General features: G+C 44.8%; 1 protein-coding gene across 4 annotated transcripts in view; it reads left to right on the top strand.

The window, feature by feature from the left end:
• LOC104019308 (regucalcin) overlaps positions 1 to 16,380 on the top strand; it is a 33,587-nt gene that overhangs the window by 12,617 nt on the left and 4,590 nt on the right. For 2 of the 4 annotated variants that reach the window (XM_009472548.2, XM_087758469.1), the window contains exons 6-7: positions 132 to 286; positions 1,573 to 2,228. In XM_009472548.2, the coding sequence (XP_009470823.1) occupies positions 132 to 286; positions 1,573 to 1,623 (206 nt within the window). In that variant the 3' untranslated portion in view covers positions 1,624 to 2,228. Of the gene's footprint in view, positions 1 to 131; positions 287 to 1,572; positions 2,229 to 16,380 lie in introns of those variants that run through there. The other 2 variants (XR_015704962.1, XR_015704963.1) reach the window with 2 other exon arrangements.

The raw sequence follows: 16,380 nt of genomic DNA, 5'->3' as shown, positions 1-16,380 counted from the left end.
TATGGCCTGTCTGAAGGGGAGATGCCTTCTGAGTAAATGCCACAGCTGTACCAAGTGCACTAATAGTACATTCCTATTTACACACTTCCTAGAAAACGGACATTAGGAAACAATCACATATTTTTTCCCAGGAAAAAGAATCCAAACTGTGAGGCTTCCTACTCCGAGGATCACCTCTTGCTGCTTTGGTGGAAAAGACTACTCAGAAATGTACGTGACTTCTGCATACGATGGACTGGATGAGGCCACCTTAGCCAAGGAACCTCAGGCAGGAGAGATATTCAAGGTGAGCAGATTTTATTTCTTTCTATATGTCAGACCAGCCAAGCCTTGCACTCGGAGGGTGAGGTGCCCCCCAGCTGCCCTCGCTCATCCCACTCACCTGATGTGCTGTGTCCAGATGTGTTGCTCATCCCCTGGCTGGGCACAGCTGCTTTTGCACAGCTGCTCATGCATTTGGAAGGAAGATGTGGAGAAATTTCTAGTAATAATGTTGATAGGCTGGTTAGCCAAAGTCGATATCCAGCTGGGATCTGAAGGCAGCCGGTAGATCTGGGTCTGTCTTGCATAGCGTATTCTGTAATACGCTGCAAGGAATTGTGTCTTGCTCCTATATCTTATTGTACTTTCATCAGTTTTGGAAGTTTCACTCCCTTAATTCTCATCTTTTAATTGTACCAGGCTATCTAAATATTTGCAACAGATTGCTCCTTTAACAATTAAATGCTGAAATTCACCAGGGCAAAGCTTTGCATCCCAATCACAAAACCCTCAGGATTTTTTTTAGTCTGTTAAAAGTGGGTGCTATGTTTTGAGTAACTAATAATCCACATTTTTGTCCTGGGCTCTTGAATCCAAAACTTGTTTCTCGCTTCATTTTCCAGTCCATTATTAAAAGCTACATCAGGAAAATAAAATGCAGTTCTGAAACAACAGTTGCCATCATTCTCTAAAAATTGACCATAGCACAAAATGGAAGGGTTGTAAATGAGGGGAAATGGAATAAAGCAAACTGTATTATCAGTTTGGCAATAGGATGAAGACATGTTCCAGGAGGGATGGGGATCTAATCTGGGATCTGGGACTTTCTAATTGAAAGCAGTGCTTGGAACAGATTTCCCATGGCTGAGAACTGATCTATTTCTCAAGCAGCGGAGCTTAGGAGCCCAGAGGAGAGTTAAATACCAAAAGATAATTTTGAGCCTTGTCTTTTTTATCTCTCTTCTCAGTTCTCCAGTTCTAGAAGGAAATTGGTATTTTGCAAACTCACATTTGTCTTGCATGGGCAAAACGCATTAAAAGTTGCTATGACTTGTTTGGTTAATACAGAGATAAGGACCACATGTAAGGGCCACAGATAATGTGTAAATTAGCAAAATTATTGAGTGGTGCTTGATAATCTTAAAAATCTTAGTCTTAAAGAGTTCTAAAGAAGTCCATATAATGACTCTTTTTGGGCTCCTCTTGAAGTAGGGGTAGGTTGCTATGATATTTGTTGTACAACATTTGAATGTTGTACTCAGTTGGAGATTTATCTTTTTCCTTTTTTTTATTTTTTATTTTTTTAAACAGATAACAGGCCTAGGTGTGAAAGGGATCCCACAGAATTTCTACGCTGCTTGAACACTGATGTTAAATAACGAAGAAGAAATGTTTGCATCTTGTAGTAATTCTGACAAGAAGTAGTCCCATGAACTGGAGAATTTATCTCTGTGAGGACTTCTAAATCCACATTTAAGAGTGTGCTTGTTTGGAATTGAAGATATTCCTTGTTCGGTGAGCCCGTGGCATGATGCAATAGGTTAGAGAGGTAAAATTAATCTGTTTTACACCTTGGTAGCTTTTGTGACTTTCCATAAACCTCTTCAAGCTCAAGCTTAGTTTTGTTGAACTTTCTGATGCCCAGTTCTGGGTTTTCAAGCCTGTGGTTCTCGAAGTAGAATCTGACTCCTGGTTTGTTTTTTTCATGTTACAGTGAGGTACCAGCAATGATACAGCAGATTTTAATAAACATTTTAAGAGTGATGACTTGAACCGGACTGTTCCTCTGCTGTGGGACTCCCCCCAAGGTGTTTTCTTGGTGATCAGACTTATTCGTAGTATCCAGACTCCATTTTTACATCCTTGCTAGCCTGTTTCCATTTGGCTTGTCATGAATTCTTCTGTCTTATCTTTAGGACACCATTTATGCTGTTGAAAATATACTATGCAACCATATTTAAAATATGCTTACGTTTGGGTTTTTTTCTGCATTCAGATATTACCATGAAATTGCTGAGTGACCACACACGGTCAGGGTACAAACAGGCTGCGAGCTTCCAGGATGGCCTGTGATACCGAAAACTGATGCTCCATAGAGTCGTCCTGTCAGGGGTCATATTTGCACATAGACACATGGTCTTCCCTTTGCTTTCCATATCTTCTTATTGCATGCATGGCTTCACTTCTTCTTGCATGACTTCTCTCTTCCTTTCCTCTTGCAAGTCTTTTTCTCCTTTTTCCCTTTTCCCTTTAGATTGCCTTTTTCTTCTCTTGCCCCTGAGTTTACTCTCTGAATTTAGAGCAATCATCTCACTTCTTGTCAGCTTTCTTCCCTCTCTTTGTGGTCCCTATTGCTCAGTATTGAGTTTGAAGACCTTGTCCCTGCCTTCAATGCTGTATATATCTGCTCGGGTTTCTTGCTTCATTACCCTCACCTCCTCTTTCTTCTCTGGGAGGGCAAATCTGGCCTATTGACATTTCTCCCTTTGCCCACACCAAAGCTGACTCTTGAATTTAGGGGTTCCCCAAAGGCCTCAGCACACCTGCAGTGAGCCAAGTCCTGTCCAAAACCTGGCCAGACTGAGTGGGTGAGCAATGGAAGTGAGGTTGCTCACCCCTTCCCGCTGCTTCTCCTGCGTGGTCTGCAGACAGGGCAGAAACAGCATCTTGCAAGTGAATAAGTCTAATGTACTTTGGACAATGCTGACAAATGAGCCCATGTAAAAACAGAGAGTGCTGTGGAGGGGGTTTCTCAATGTTTCCTGGCTTTGTGCAAACCTGGACCCCAACAAGACCGTCCCTGATGCCTACAACTCCATGACTTTCATTCATTTCCCAGTGAGCAGGAGCTGATTATACCACAGTGGTACAGAAAGCACTATGTCAAGGTGTGTTTTTAGAGGCTATTTAAATAATGACCCAACACTGTGCTGTATTCACTGAAATATTGTGATCCTTTTGGTCCAAGCTGGGGCAGCAGCTTCTGCCCCATTGGAGGATACAGGTCTGTGGGGATCTGTTGTCCCAAAAACTTGGGTCCGTTACCCAGTGTGCATCGCCCAATTCACACACAGAGTTGAGGTATTTTCCTTTATTACGTAAATGCGCAAATATGGGTGCATGGTACAAACCATCACACCATTGATGTAAACCAACAATTACTTATACAATCATCTAATACATATTTATTGTCACTTTGTTAAATGATTGGTTAAAATTCTTCGTCTGCCATGTAAATTACTACGCATGCTCAGTATGATTCTCGAGACTTTTACTTCCTTAATCTTTTGGGTCGGTGGGTTTCTTGAGTGGGTGGTCCTTGAGGCGGTGGTCGTGATCTCGCCCTGCTGGAATTACCTTTCCCCTAAGTTCACTTAACTTTGGGAACACTAAGCAGTCCTTTACAGACCATTAGCGAAGCAAACTATCATTCACTTTAGAGTTCTTTCTTATGAGACACATATCCTGTTTCATGATGCCATAGTATTGTTAGGGTAAAATGAGTAAGGTTAATCTTTACAAGCATCAGATCTACTGGATCTCAGGAGGAGCTCCAGAAGCTGTTTTTAAGAAAAGCCCAGTGCACATGCAACAACTCTTCATTGAATCAACTCTTTTTAATCTGTCTTTTGCTTGTATTTCTCTCGTTATATTCTAGGGAAAGGCTTACTTTAATTATTTGAGAATGCTTAAGACCTGTAGGTATCCAGTGAAATCTAGCCTTGGCATTGAATTTGCTATCTTTTTACTGCCTGGAAAAATACACAGCACATAATACATCTCCAGATCCTTAATGCTGACACTTTGTCATGTTACAAGCAGGTCAATAATACTCATCATTTACCAGACAATATGTTTCAGTGTCTTTCTTTGAGGTATTTGGACTTTCCACCACTGCTATTCAAAGCCTTGAGTTAGCCCTCAGACACTATAAGCAGGGAGTAAGTACTCAGTGCCTCATGAGGATAATCTCCCACAATAACACATGCATAGAGGAGCAGAGAAACTGCGGTTAGCCATTCAGAAATATTAAGCACAGTTGCTATGGGGCTGTATCCAGATTGCCCCTAGAATTAGCTGTTTTCTTCAGAGCCAGCATCCCTCTCCTGGCAAGGGGTTCCTCCTAGCACTTTTGAAAGAAACAACTATTGTTACCTGAAGTCTACTGTAAAAATGGCATTAGGTACTTTTCGGACACTTATTCTAGATGATTAATTTAGGTCATTAGCAAGGACTTTGTTCCTGCTCTACTTGATCAGATAATTGGTAAAACAGGATAAAGGCTCTTGGCCCATCGCTCTGCTTCACTCCTACCTTGCCCTGGAAGGGGGGTGAGTCCATACAGCTGCACAAAAACATCTTGATTGAGAAATAAAATGTTCAGCTCATTCTAATGTTTGCTCAACAATCAGGCTGTTGTTTTTTTCCCTAGTCATAATTCCAATGGTAATTAAGTTGCTGGGGGTTCTCAAGAGCAAAGGTGTTAATGCCCTCTGGCACCTTGTCAATGCCAAACTGGTATAAGGATCATTGACAATTATACAAGGTTTCCTGTTTACCCAGTCTGGAGAGGAATGTGAAGGCAGGATGTCTGGAGGCAAGTCAAGTGTCCTAACCTTTAATTAAAAAAAAAAAAAAAGTAGGAAGTGTGTGCAGATACTTTATTGAGTAAAAATACCCAATTATTTGCAAAATTGGCTATCCACTAGGCCATTTGCTCCGCCAGAAAAGGAAAATAGATCATTTTGAAACAATTTGCCCTTGAGAAATCCTTAATATCCTCATAATTTTTTTTCTAGAGTTTCCCCAGGCATGCAAGCCAGGCTTGTTGGTTTGTAATTCTCCAGCCACTTCTTCCCCCATCTCTAAAGGGAGATAGATAGTGCTGCTCTCAGACTACAAGGTCTGAGCGCTTTGGGATCTCTCCTGTTGTAGCATGGCTTCCCAACTGAAGAAAGGTTTGAAGATTAATTTCTTTCTGTTGCCCAAAGGCCCACTACTTCACTTCTCTTCTGATTTCAAAATTTATTGTTTTGTGATTTTTGCTTCCTAAAAGAAAGTGTTGACTGAAAACCATGGTGGGGCTGTCCTCCAGCCTCGTTAACCAAAGTAAGGCAAAAGCCCTTTGCCTTGAGCAGGATGAAGGCATGAAGGAAGGGGGTATGGGACTGGGTTCATTCTCTTTGTGTGTGTAGGGAACAATACAGTACCTATAGCCTTCATGAGGATGCACTCTGGGTGACTGAGCATGTGGTTGGTGTGGGTAAACCCCACACGGTGAGATCCACAGCAGAGAGGATGCTGCCTGCCCAGGGGTAACCTGCTGATGGGGTATCATCTCCCCAACATAGGTCATAGGCCATCCCCATGTGCCAAAAGACAAGCCAGCGGGGGAGAAGACCAGCCTGGCTGAAGAGAGAGCTTTGGCTGAAAGTCAGGAAAAAAAGGAGAGTTTATGACTTTTGGAAGAACGGGCAGGCAACTCAGGAGGACTACAAGGATATCATGAAGTTATGCAGGGAGAAGATTAGAAGGGCCGAAGCCCAGCTGGAACTTAATCTGGCTACTGCTGTAAAAGACAACACAAAATGTTTCGACAAATACATTAGCAGCAAAAGGAGGACTAGGGAGAATCTCCATCCTTTATTGGATGCGAGAGGAAACATAGTGACAGAGGATGAGGAAAAGGCTGAGGTACTTAATGCCTTCTTGGCCTCAGTCTTTAATAGTCAGACCAGTTGTTCTTGGGGTACCCAGCCCCCTGAGCTGGAAGACAAGGATTGCGAGAAGAATGAAGCCCCCATAATCCAAGGGGAAATGGTTAGCGACCTGCTACACCACATAGACACACATAGGTCTATGGGGCTGGATGAGATCCACCCAAAGGTATGAGAGAGCTGGTGGAGGTGCTCACCAAGCCACTTTCCATCATCTATCAGCAGTCCTGGCTAACGGGGGAGGTCCCAGTGGACTGGAGGTTAGCAAATGTGATGCCCATCTACAAGAAGGGCTGGAAGGAGGATCCGGGGGACTACAGGCCTGTCAGCCTGACCTCAGTGCTGGGGAAGGTTATGGAGCAGATCATCCTGGGTACCGTTGCACAGCATGTATGGGACAACAAGGGGATCAGGCCCAGCCAGCATGGGTTTGTGAAAGGCAGGTCCAGCTTGACTAACCTGATCTTCTATGACAAGGTGACCCACTTAGTGGATGAGGGAAAGACTGTGGATGTTGTCTACCTGGATTTTAGTAAGGCCTTTGACATGGTTTCCCACAGCATTCTCCTGGAGGAGCTGGCTGCTCATGGCTTGGACAGACATAGCTTTGCTGGGTAAAAAACTGGCTGGATGGCCAGGCCCAACGAGTTGTGGTGAATGGAGTTAAACCCAGTTGGCAGCTGGTGACAAGTGGTGTTCCCCAGGGCTCAGTACTGGGGCCAGTTCTGTTTAGTATCTTTATCATTGATCTGGACGAGGGGATCGAGTGTACCCTCAGTAAGTTTGCAGACGACACCAAGTTGGGTGGGAGTGTTGATCTGCTGGAGGGTAGGAAAGCTCTAGAGAGGGATCTGGACAAGCTGGATCGATGGGTCGAGGCCAATTGTATGAGGTTCAACAAGGCTCAGTGCCGGGTCCTGCACTTGGGTCGCAACAACCCCACGCAACACTACAGGCTGGGGGAAGAGTGACTGGAGAGCTGCCTGGCTGAAAAGGACTGGAGGGGTGTTGGTCAATCGCAGGCTGAATATGAGATAGCAGTGTGCTCAGGTGGCCAAGAGGGCCAATGGCATCTTGGCTCGTATCGGAAATAGCATGGCCAGCAGGACCAGAGAAGCGACCATTCCCCTGTACTCGGCACTGGTGAGGCTGCACCTCGAATACTGCGTTCAGTTTTGGGCCCCTCACTACAAGAAGGACATGGAGGTGCTGGAGCGTGTCCAAAGAAGCTCAACGAAGCTGGTGAAGGGTCTGGAGAACATGTCTTATGAGGAGTGGCTGAGGGAACTGGGGTTGTTTAGCCTGGAGAAAAGGAGGCTGAGGGGAGACCTTATCGTGCTCTACAACTACCTGGAAGGAGGTTGTAGCGAGGTGGGGGGTTGGTCTCTTCTGCCAAGTAGCAAGCGATAGGACAAGAGGAAACGGCCTCAAGCTGCGCCAGGGGAGGTTTAGGTTGGGTATTAGGAAAAATTTCTTCACCGAAAGGGTAGTCAGGCACTGGAACAGGCTGCCCAGGGAAGTGGTTGAGTCTCCATCCCTGGAGGTATTTAAAAGACGGGCAGATGTGGTGCTTAGGGACATGGTTTAGTGTTGGACTTGGCAGTGCTAGGTTAAGGGTTAGACTCGATGATCTTAAGGGTCTTTTCCAGCCTTAACGATTCTATGATTCTATGACAGGCAGAACATAAAGGAGCTTGTCAACAGGATAGCAGTGACTGCTGGGATCTGGTTTCCCTTGTGAGGGGTTGTTGTGTACATCCTGCCTTTTATAAACTTTCCTAAGTATTTACTATGTTTAATGCACACTACTATATTTAACGTGTACTGAGCTGGATAAATCTTAGATTTCTTCCATGCTTTTGTTTGTGTTGGGAATAGGCTTTCAACTGGAAGATTTTGGTCTTTGTGTTTTCTAGCTCTTGTGTGAGAACCTGATTGCCTTTTCTTGCCTTCCTGAAAAGACATGACTTTGAGAAAACCTATTCAATCTAAACTGAGTGTTTCCAAATATTCGTAAGTGCAGCTAGGATGTGAATGAAGCTGGTTAAACATCACAGTTGTGCTGGCATTGCTGCTGCACCCACGTGCTGTCACAGGCCTGGAATTGGCAAATACAAGGATGTACAGTTTGCTCAACTGGCTTTTACTGTTGTGCCTAGGACTCCGGGCAGGAAAGAAGATGTAAATATAATTCTTAATCCTGGATAAGAAGACATAATAATTTTTCTAGCAATCTTTGTTTATCTATTTATTGTTCTGATTATCTGCTTCATCTTAAGGAGAAGCTGTAAAGATATTCTTTTTGCTGCTGAGAGAGGGGACAGACACAAAGTAGCTGACTTTAAATAAAAAGTTCACCAGTGCTATCTACTGTGGGTAAATAGGTCCCTGGCAGAACAAAGAGGTAACTGCCCTGCTGAGATGACCTGGCTTTGCATAGTTTGTTTATTTTACCTTGACCCTATCATGCTCCATACTTACATCAGTGTCAAACTCACAAACATAACTTTGAATCCAGATCTTCGCTACCTTCTTGCTGTTATCATTGTGCCAATGTGGATTGAGATTTCAGAGGGTAATAACGCATAGCCTACAAAGGACAGACATTGAAGTTTGACCCTCTATTCACACGAAAAAACTCTTGGAAAATGAGAATCCACTTGCTCTATGAACTATTAACAAGACTACTGGATGACCCGTGGGGTGACTTCGGTCAGCAGATGGGCCTGACTGGGAAAACGGCTGCAGAAGCAAGAGGCCTCTTCTTGGGAGGTGTATGAGCAGGAACTGGGTGTCATATAAAGAATGGCTGAAGGGCAGAATAGCTGCAGATTAATTTATTTTGTCTAGGATTGTAGATTGCTTGAGCTGCTTAAAGCACTGATTTATTGAGTTTGTGGTGCGTGTTGCAGTATTGACAACCCCAAAGTTGAAGAAACAGTTGGTGTTGATGTCAGGTTCTCCTCCTGAACCAAAATAAGACTCATACAAGCTGTAAATGCAAGCAGTGATAACCTCTGAGGAGGTGCAAGACCCTCATCCTCATTCAGCTCCTGTCTTCTTAAAGAAATAAGTGTTCAACTCTGTGTTTAGCAGTACCCAAGTCATGTTAGGGAAGAGAGGATATGGGTGAATACCCTGTCAAGACTGTGGTATCTTCTGCAAAGAGCTGATATCACAACATTGATATACTGGAAGGATTTTAAGATGAAGAGAAAGAGAAAGAGCTATCAGTGGTGAGACTTAACATGGAAGCTTAGGTGATGATGAAGAGGAATGTGAAGGCACAGAGAGGGGAAGGACATGTTGCTGGCAGGTGTAGGAAAAGGCAAGTGAGAGAAGGTGGGCTCCATAATTTGGAAGTAAAGCTTGAACTGGAAAAATTGTACCTGGAGGGACATATAGGACTTAGAGGAAACCGAAGATGCTTGTTCCATCCTCTGCAGGGCTTTCCTTGCCTGCTGATAAGTTCTTGTACCTGAAGGGAGAGGGCGATGGGGGAAAAGCTGAGCTGCTCTCCCATATTTTTCGCAAGGACCTTCCCTCTTTTCTGAATCACCTGAGACCCAAACAGCTGGGCTGGTCCACAGTGGACCCATTTATATCTAGTGTGGTGAGGAGTGTTGGTGCTGGATGTGGGACTACAGGGGATGATGGAGTTATCCCCATGTCAATGCAATTGGGGTGACGTGGTCACATTAAGCGTTTGGAGGAGTGACAAGCAGGCTACAAGAAAGCCAAGGAGTGTGAGGCTGGTCTGGAGCAGATAAGGGGAGCCTCGCCTCTATTACAAGGGGCTGGGCTGGTTTCTGTTTTGGGATGCTGAGCATGCTCTGGTTTGAGAGTACTTAACTTTGCTCTAGGAAAATGAGGGTGTATATGGACCCAGAAGCTTTCCATGTTACAGGCACTATCAGCTCCTGCTAGAAAGCCTGATTAGTGGCCTTCCTCCTCCTGCTCTTCCCCATCTGTAAAGGCCTATGGGTGGATTTTGAGCTATCATCTCCTGAATGCCTTGCCAGATGCTGTGTGGCAAGGAAAGGGCAGACTAATTTTGGCCAGTCCTGCCTTATGCTGAACTTCATGCCTGTACTTGAATCCTCCTTCAGCCTTTCTACTCTCTCCTGCCCCAGCTCTTGCATATGCTTCTTTGGAGCAGCTTGGGCTTCCTCATGTGATGGGAACTCAGAAAAGCCAGTACAGCCACAATCACTGGAAATATAAAATTATCTTTTCAATGCATGTACAGAAAAGCTCAAGCAGTTGTTTGCTTTCTCTTAGGAGTTACAAACCAACGATGGAAGCTTCAGATGACCTGGGATATTGCTGTGGAGAAAAGGAGGGAAAAACATGAAGATTAGCTTGAGATTATGCTGTAGCATGAAGGTTTTCAGGGACAGTGGGGTTTTCTGAGTGATTCAGCATAAATTACTTCTTCTGCCCCCAAAAAATAGAGTACTATGGACAAACTTGACTGTGCTATCTTGACTTGGGGAAGGTTGTACTTTTGCTGACCTGGAACAATTTGGGATGTGGAATTGTGTCTTCCAGTGTGGGATCACTTAATACTCTGCAGGCCATGCTCCTGGAATGACTGGCCACAGCTGTGTGCACTTATCCCCTCTGTCAGACTCCTGCATGGGCCAGGGCTCCCTCCCCTTCTCCAGAGAGCTTGTTTGTGCTCTTTGATAAAAGGTTATTGCTTTGAAACCAACAAATTCTTCACTGTGTGGAAGAGAGAAACAGGCAGTTCTAGGGTGTAACTCAGCAAACTGCTTTCAGATGTCTACTCAAGGCTGGTTGCACCTTTTAATTATTTACTCTCTTTGATTGCAAAAGAAGTCTTAGCTGGGTAGTGCAGACATCAGTAGACATCTACACTGCAGGCACCTGTGGAGGTAGATGAGCTGAATCCCACCTTAAGGTTCTGGTGACCTGGACTCCTCTCTCAAATGTAGGTGGCATTGCTCAAAAAACTGAAGTTATCTGGGAGATCACTGAGTGATGGCATAGGCTTGTGTCTTTAGGCAGTGCGACTGAGTAGTGACAGTGGCCACTCCTACCTTCCTGGTGCTTGGAGGTCTTCTCTAAGCTCTGTTCTCAAGGGGAGGTTTATGCAAGTTGGCACAGGAGTCCTCTCAGTTAAGGGATGCTGAAGCCTGGCATTGCTCAATTTGTTTCCCCTCATTTGATAGGAGCTTCCTTTTTCATGATTAATAACCCTCTCTACAGCATGTGATATTCATTATACTGCTGGTATGAGAGCGGGGTGTAAAGGACACCAAGGACAGTTGATACCCTGCTAGAGAAAACTTGGTACAGATACACAAAGATCATCTGCCTGGAAGAGCTGGAGAGACATCTGTGCTATGATCTCCCCTCTTGGGTAACTGAGGCATGAACAGGATTGCTTAAGAAACCTTTAGCAGATTTGGAGAGCCCCAGCAGAGCCCCATCTGCTGCCTCCTACTCCAGCTAACACCTGGTGGGTTTTGGTGACGTGGGGACTGAAGTAGGGGTTGGTAATAGGAACTAGTGGGAGTAACTGCTGAGAGAAGGGAAGGCAAAAATTAATGCCCAGGAAAGCTGATAGCAAGCCCTGCAGACTCTATCTTTCCTCCTCTGGCTGCTGCTGCTGTTGCTCCACCCTCCTCCTACTCACCGCCAATGCGGTCTGTTTGCACCCACTTTCACAAGAATGAGTGGGAGTAACTTGAGTCAGCTCTGAGTGTGTCCTTACCACTTCTTCAGTGTAGGTGATCCCTGCTCAGCATGCAGGCATCAAAGCGGCCGGGGGCGGTTTTGAGGTGGCTATCCTAGGTATTTGCTCTTGATTTTCCTTAAGAGGCAGGTCACTGAGAAAGAGTTGCTATTTTCTACAATCTGTCACCAGGGATTTCTCAATAGGGCAGAAAGTAAACCTCCTGTTTACTTTAACAAATGGCTTTATCCATTTCAACTCCACGTTTCCATGTACAGTTCCTTGTTGATGCAAAGACAATGTCCTAAGGTGAGCCATAGTTCATAAGGTACATTTCCTGTCGCATTAGTGACCTTTCTAATAATTAAAACCACGTAGGGTGATTTTATAAACTTCTCATTTATTTTCAGCATCTGCTTTAAAGGTTTGTGTGTGGTTGAGGGGTGGAGGAGGAATTAATGTCAAAAAATGCTAGTTTCACTAAAGTTCTTTCTCTTCCTTTAAAAATAAGGAGTTTTGTTGTTCATTCTTCTATTATTATTCTTAGGATGAGCTAGTGACTAGGATGATTCCTCTTAAAATATGTTACCTACAAATGTCTTTTAAATCACTTCCCCCATTTAAAAAAACATGATCTACACGGTGACCTATTTTTACCAGAGAAGATGAGGAGAGACTGAGTTATGGTGATGCACTGACCTCTGTTGGCATCATCCTTTCTTACTGAAACCCCTTTTAAATGCTGAATTTGATACTCTTAAAAATAGATGATACATCTGAGACAAGACCTGAGGCAGAATCGGTTCATGATGAAGCCATATTCCGACGCCACAGTAAATCTAACACTGGGACTCTTCAACGAAATCACAGTGCTCAGGCACAATGACACACAGTGCTGGTTTCCTAAAAAAAAAACAAAACACCTCAATCAGATGTTTTAAATGTGCCAAAAAAGCTGGGCGGTTTCTCCTGTACCAGCAGGCTCTGTGATGGACTAGGTATTGGCCATCTGTCCTTCTGCGGCTGGCATAAAGCCAGGCTGTAAATAAAAAGCATGTACAACATCTTCATCAGATGCTCTGGCTAATGGTGAACTGCATGCCCATGCCTGACTCCAGCCTGTTTTGGACTGCCACATCATCTCATGGGATGTTGATCCAACATGAACTGTCAGTCATGCCTGTTCATGCAGTGCTGGCCTGCTGTCAGCAAACTTCTCTGCAACACCCTAAAGCAACCTGGACCAATTAGCTCCAATTAGAGCTGCTTCTCTCCTGGAGATGGCTTGTCAGGGGAGCTAGTTGCCATAAGCATTAAAGGAGCATGGTGGAGAGAAATGGGCCTTTCTAGGCTGCAGTTTGTCTGGCTTTAGTTTGGGGTGGGATAACTTGCTCTCTAGAGGTTGCTCTCTACAACAGCCTCTGCTGTGTGGCTCCGATCCTCCAGCGGGAATGACTTCCAGGTGTGTGCTAGGTTTGCCTCAGATGAAACTCCAGGTGATGCCAAGATCTGATGGGTGAAGCAATCAAAATGCTGCTAAAGAGCATAAAGGAAAATGAAGATGTATGTGTGTGTGCACGCGGGTGCTGTCTGCCCATACAAGGACTAAATACTTGGGAATTTTCTGTTTAGGAGGTATCTGTACTCCTCTTCATTCCCCTGGGGGCACCTGCGGGCACAGCTGGGGCGGGGCATTGTGTGTATTTAAGAAACTCCCTAGAGACTTCTAGGCTTACTGAGTAACTGTGGGAAAATATATAAATCCTTATTTTGTTTGTACTTCGGTCAGTCTGCACGCGTTTCAAGGAGAAGCTGTGCCTGTTGCCCGTAGGCTAGCCCTTGGAGATAAGTTTTAAAGAAGAGTGGAGAAAGAAACGGGCTCTCTAGCCCTCATTTCTCATGTAGTGAGCAAAACTGTTAGCTTTTGTTTTGGAAGGAAACCTGCCTAATCAAGATGAGAGGGACAAGCCTGCTGAAGCACTGCTAGAAGTGGAGGCTGAGACTCAGCTGCCCTGTCAGAATATGTGAGTCATGTTTTTATTTGTGTTTTTCCGAGCCTGAATTAAGAAAGATCATGTAAGAAATTTTATGGCCTTTGACATGTCTCTGCATTTTTGCAAGATAATAGCCTGACATTTTGCCCTAGGTGTTGGGTTAAATAGTAACTGGAGATTGTGCAAATAACTTCTGCTTAGCCATGATTATCGTGCCAAGGCCTTGCACAAGCTGGGGACTTATGTTGTTGGGGCGGTTCCGCCAATGTGTGCCATTAAGATAGCAGCTCTGTCTGTCTGTTTGCACCACTGTTGGTTGGCTCTTCTTTGAAAGCATGGGTAGAAAACCCAGACTGGAGGAACTGAGGGAAGAACCACATCCTGACCACCAATGCTTGCTATCAGGGTGAATCATGGTGGTATATAGAGCCCATAACTAACACTTGAGCAAAGGTAAGCTGCAAGTTCACAGTTCTCCTGTTGTACACAAGCATTTTGACACAAGCATGTCACTGGTCTTGGTTCTTTAGGGAGTCACGCACACTCTGGTCAGCAAAGCAACGAAAGGGAACATAGACCGTTGCATAAATGCGCTTGTCCAGCTGTATCCTACATTTCCTGTAGAATTACCCTCTCCCAAACTCTGTCCGTGAGAGCAAAGGGAGTTGAGACTGTAAGAAAAAAGGGACTTGCATTTCTCAGTCTCATGCTAACAGCTGCAAGCCTGAAATCATTTAGGGGAGTTTATGCTCACTTTCATTTTAAAAACAAGGAAGCTCAGGACTGCTAGATGAAGAGTGGGCAAGCCTCACATATTTTGATGCCTTACAGACATGTTCTCAGAAAAATTTTTATCCTTTTAGGACCATTGTTTTCCCCCTTGCCCAGCCTTACAGTGATGTCATAGCTTTAACTAATGATCTCACAATCTGCTTTCAAGCTGCAGTAGTAGGAAGATGGCAGCAGCACTTTCCCTTCCCAGTAGTCCACTTGGTGGGTAAAATGGGAATGCAGAGTCAGCAGAACTGCGTTTCATTTTTAGCTGTCCGCTTGCTCTCCAACTGCCAGCTTTCGTCTGTGCTCCACTCTAGCAGGTGGTATCTTGCTGACTTGTTTCCTTACCTGCCCTACAGTGCCACTGTGAGCCATCATTGGTGACTGTTTTAAATTTATCATACCTCCCATCATGGCCAAAAAACTTTCAATGTCTTTGGCTGTCTCTGTCCTGAAGTACAGGCTCTTCTCTCCTGGTTGTTCGAGTTAGGGGACCTGCTCAAGCTCCTTGTACAGAAATGGGAAGCACAGAGATTCATGTGTATGGCTGGATCTCACCTTGACGTGGGTCTGGAACACAACCCTATTGTGCTCAACCCCAGAGCTGAGAAATAATTTTGTGTCCCAAGCTGTAGGCATAGTCCTTGCAGATCACAGGATCCAGGGGGAGAAAGCAGGTTTGGAAAGGAGCAAGCTTACGTGTATGAGGCAGACCTTTTTGCATCCCTTGGTCAATTGCACTAAGGAAAACGGATATTTTGAAAGATGACTGAGTTTGCTTTGCTGAGATGATCAGCAATGTAAAGGAAAGGGACAAGCAGCAGGAAGAAAAGTGAGGTTGGAGAACACGGTTATTCCACTGAAAAAGTAAGGGCACCTGTAACGTGAGTCTTTACTAAAGTGGTGCCCTTAGGAAGGGCTTCCAGGGGGTGGAAACCAGTTGGAAAACTTTGCTAACAGTATGTCTCCATTTGAGCCGATCTGAAATAGGTTAGATAAACGGCATGCTGGACATGCTCTTTTCTCTCTGTTGACTTGAGAGGGCAGTTAGCTGGTATTCAGAAATTGCTGGGAGGAAAGAGGATATGAAAGGGAGGAGACAAGCATATGACAGTGTGGCTGCATATACCACACCTGCGAAAAAGACAACCAATCTAAAAACCAAGTTAGTCTGGCAAGGTCTATGTTCCATGCGGCTAGGACTGTTTGGCTTTAACTGTGCTAGCTTCCTTCTAATTCTCTGTTTGTCCGGTCCCGTCTCCTGGCCTGGGATGTGGCCGCAGGCTTACAGCGCAGCTTGGGCTGGAACGGCCCTTGGCAAGGTCTCCAGTCCAACCTCCTGCCAAAGCCAGGCAGCTCTGGGGTGGGACAGGGTGCTCAGGGCTTGGTCCACTTGGTGCTGCAGCACAACTACATCAGGCAGCGACTGCAGGATCTCAGATGTAAAGGCCTGTAAGGCAGACGTTTAAAGTTGAATCACTAGCACCTCTTTCTAGAGAGGGTCCCAGCAGCAAGCACACCCTATGGTGTACAGCTGTCTGCAAGGTGATCAGCCCCCTCCAGCTACGGCAGAGGGAAGAAGCACAAAAAAAACTTCTTGAACTTTCTGTCCTCTTGGTCCTACCGTGTGACCTCCATGGGAGACCAGCAGTGTCCACTCCTCTGCATTTGGCCTGAAACCCAAGGGCCTGTTAATCAAGTTATCAAAACATTAAAGAAAGGCTTTTTCTCAAGAACGCCATGCTATGGCTGATATAATTTTGGTTGAACTCAGCTCATGGCTTAAAAAGTGCTGCGGGTAAGAAAATGGGAAGAAAGACAGTACAAGATAAGCCAACTGCATAAATCTCATTTTCTTAAAAAAAAAACCAACCTAAAATAATAATAACTGTGCTCATATGGTCCTGTAAGTGAGATTTGTTACTGTGCTTTA

Source organism: Nipponia nippon, unplaced genomic scaffold (assembly GCF_047370975.1).
Source record: "Nipponia nippon isolate SJK-2023a ecotype South Korea unplaced genomic scaffold, ASM4737097v1 scaffold_2, whole genome shotgun sequence".
NCBI lineage: Eukaryota > Metazoa > Chordata > Aves > Pelecaniformes > Threskiornithidae > Nipponia > Nipponia nippon.
The sequence above is the reverse complement of the archived record's forward strand: the minus strand, read 5'-3'. Positions and strand labels throughout refer to the sequence as shown.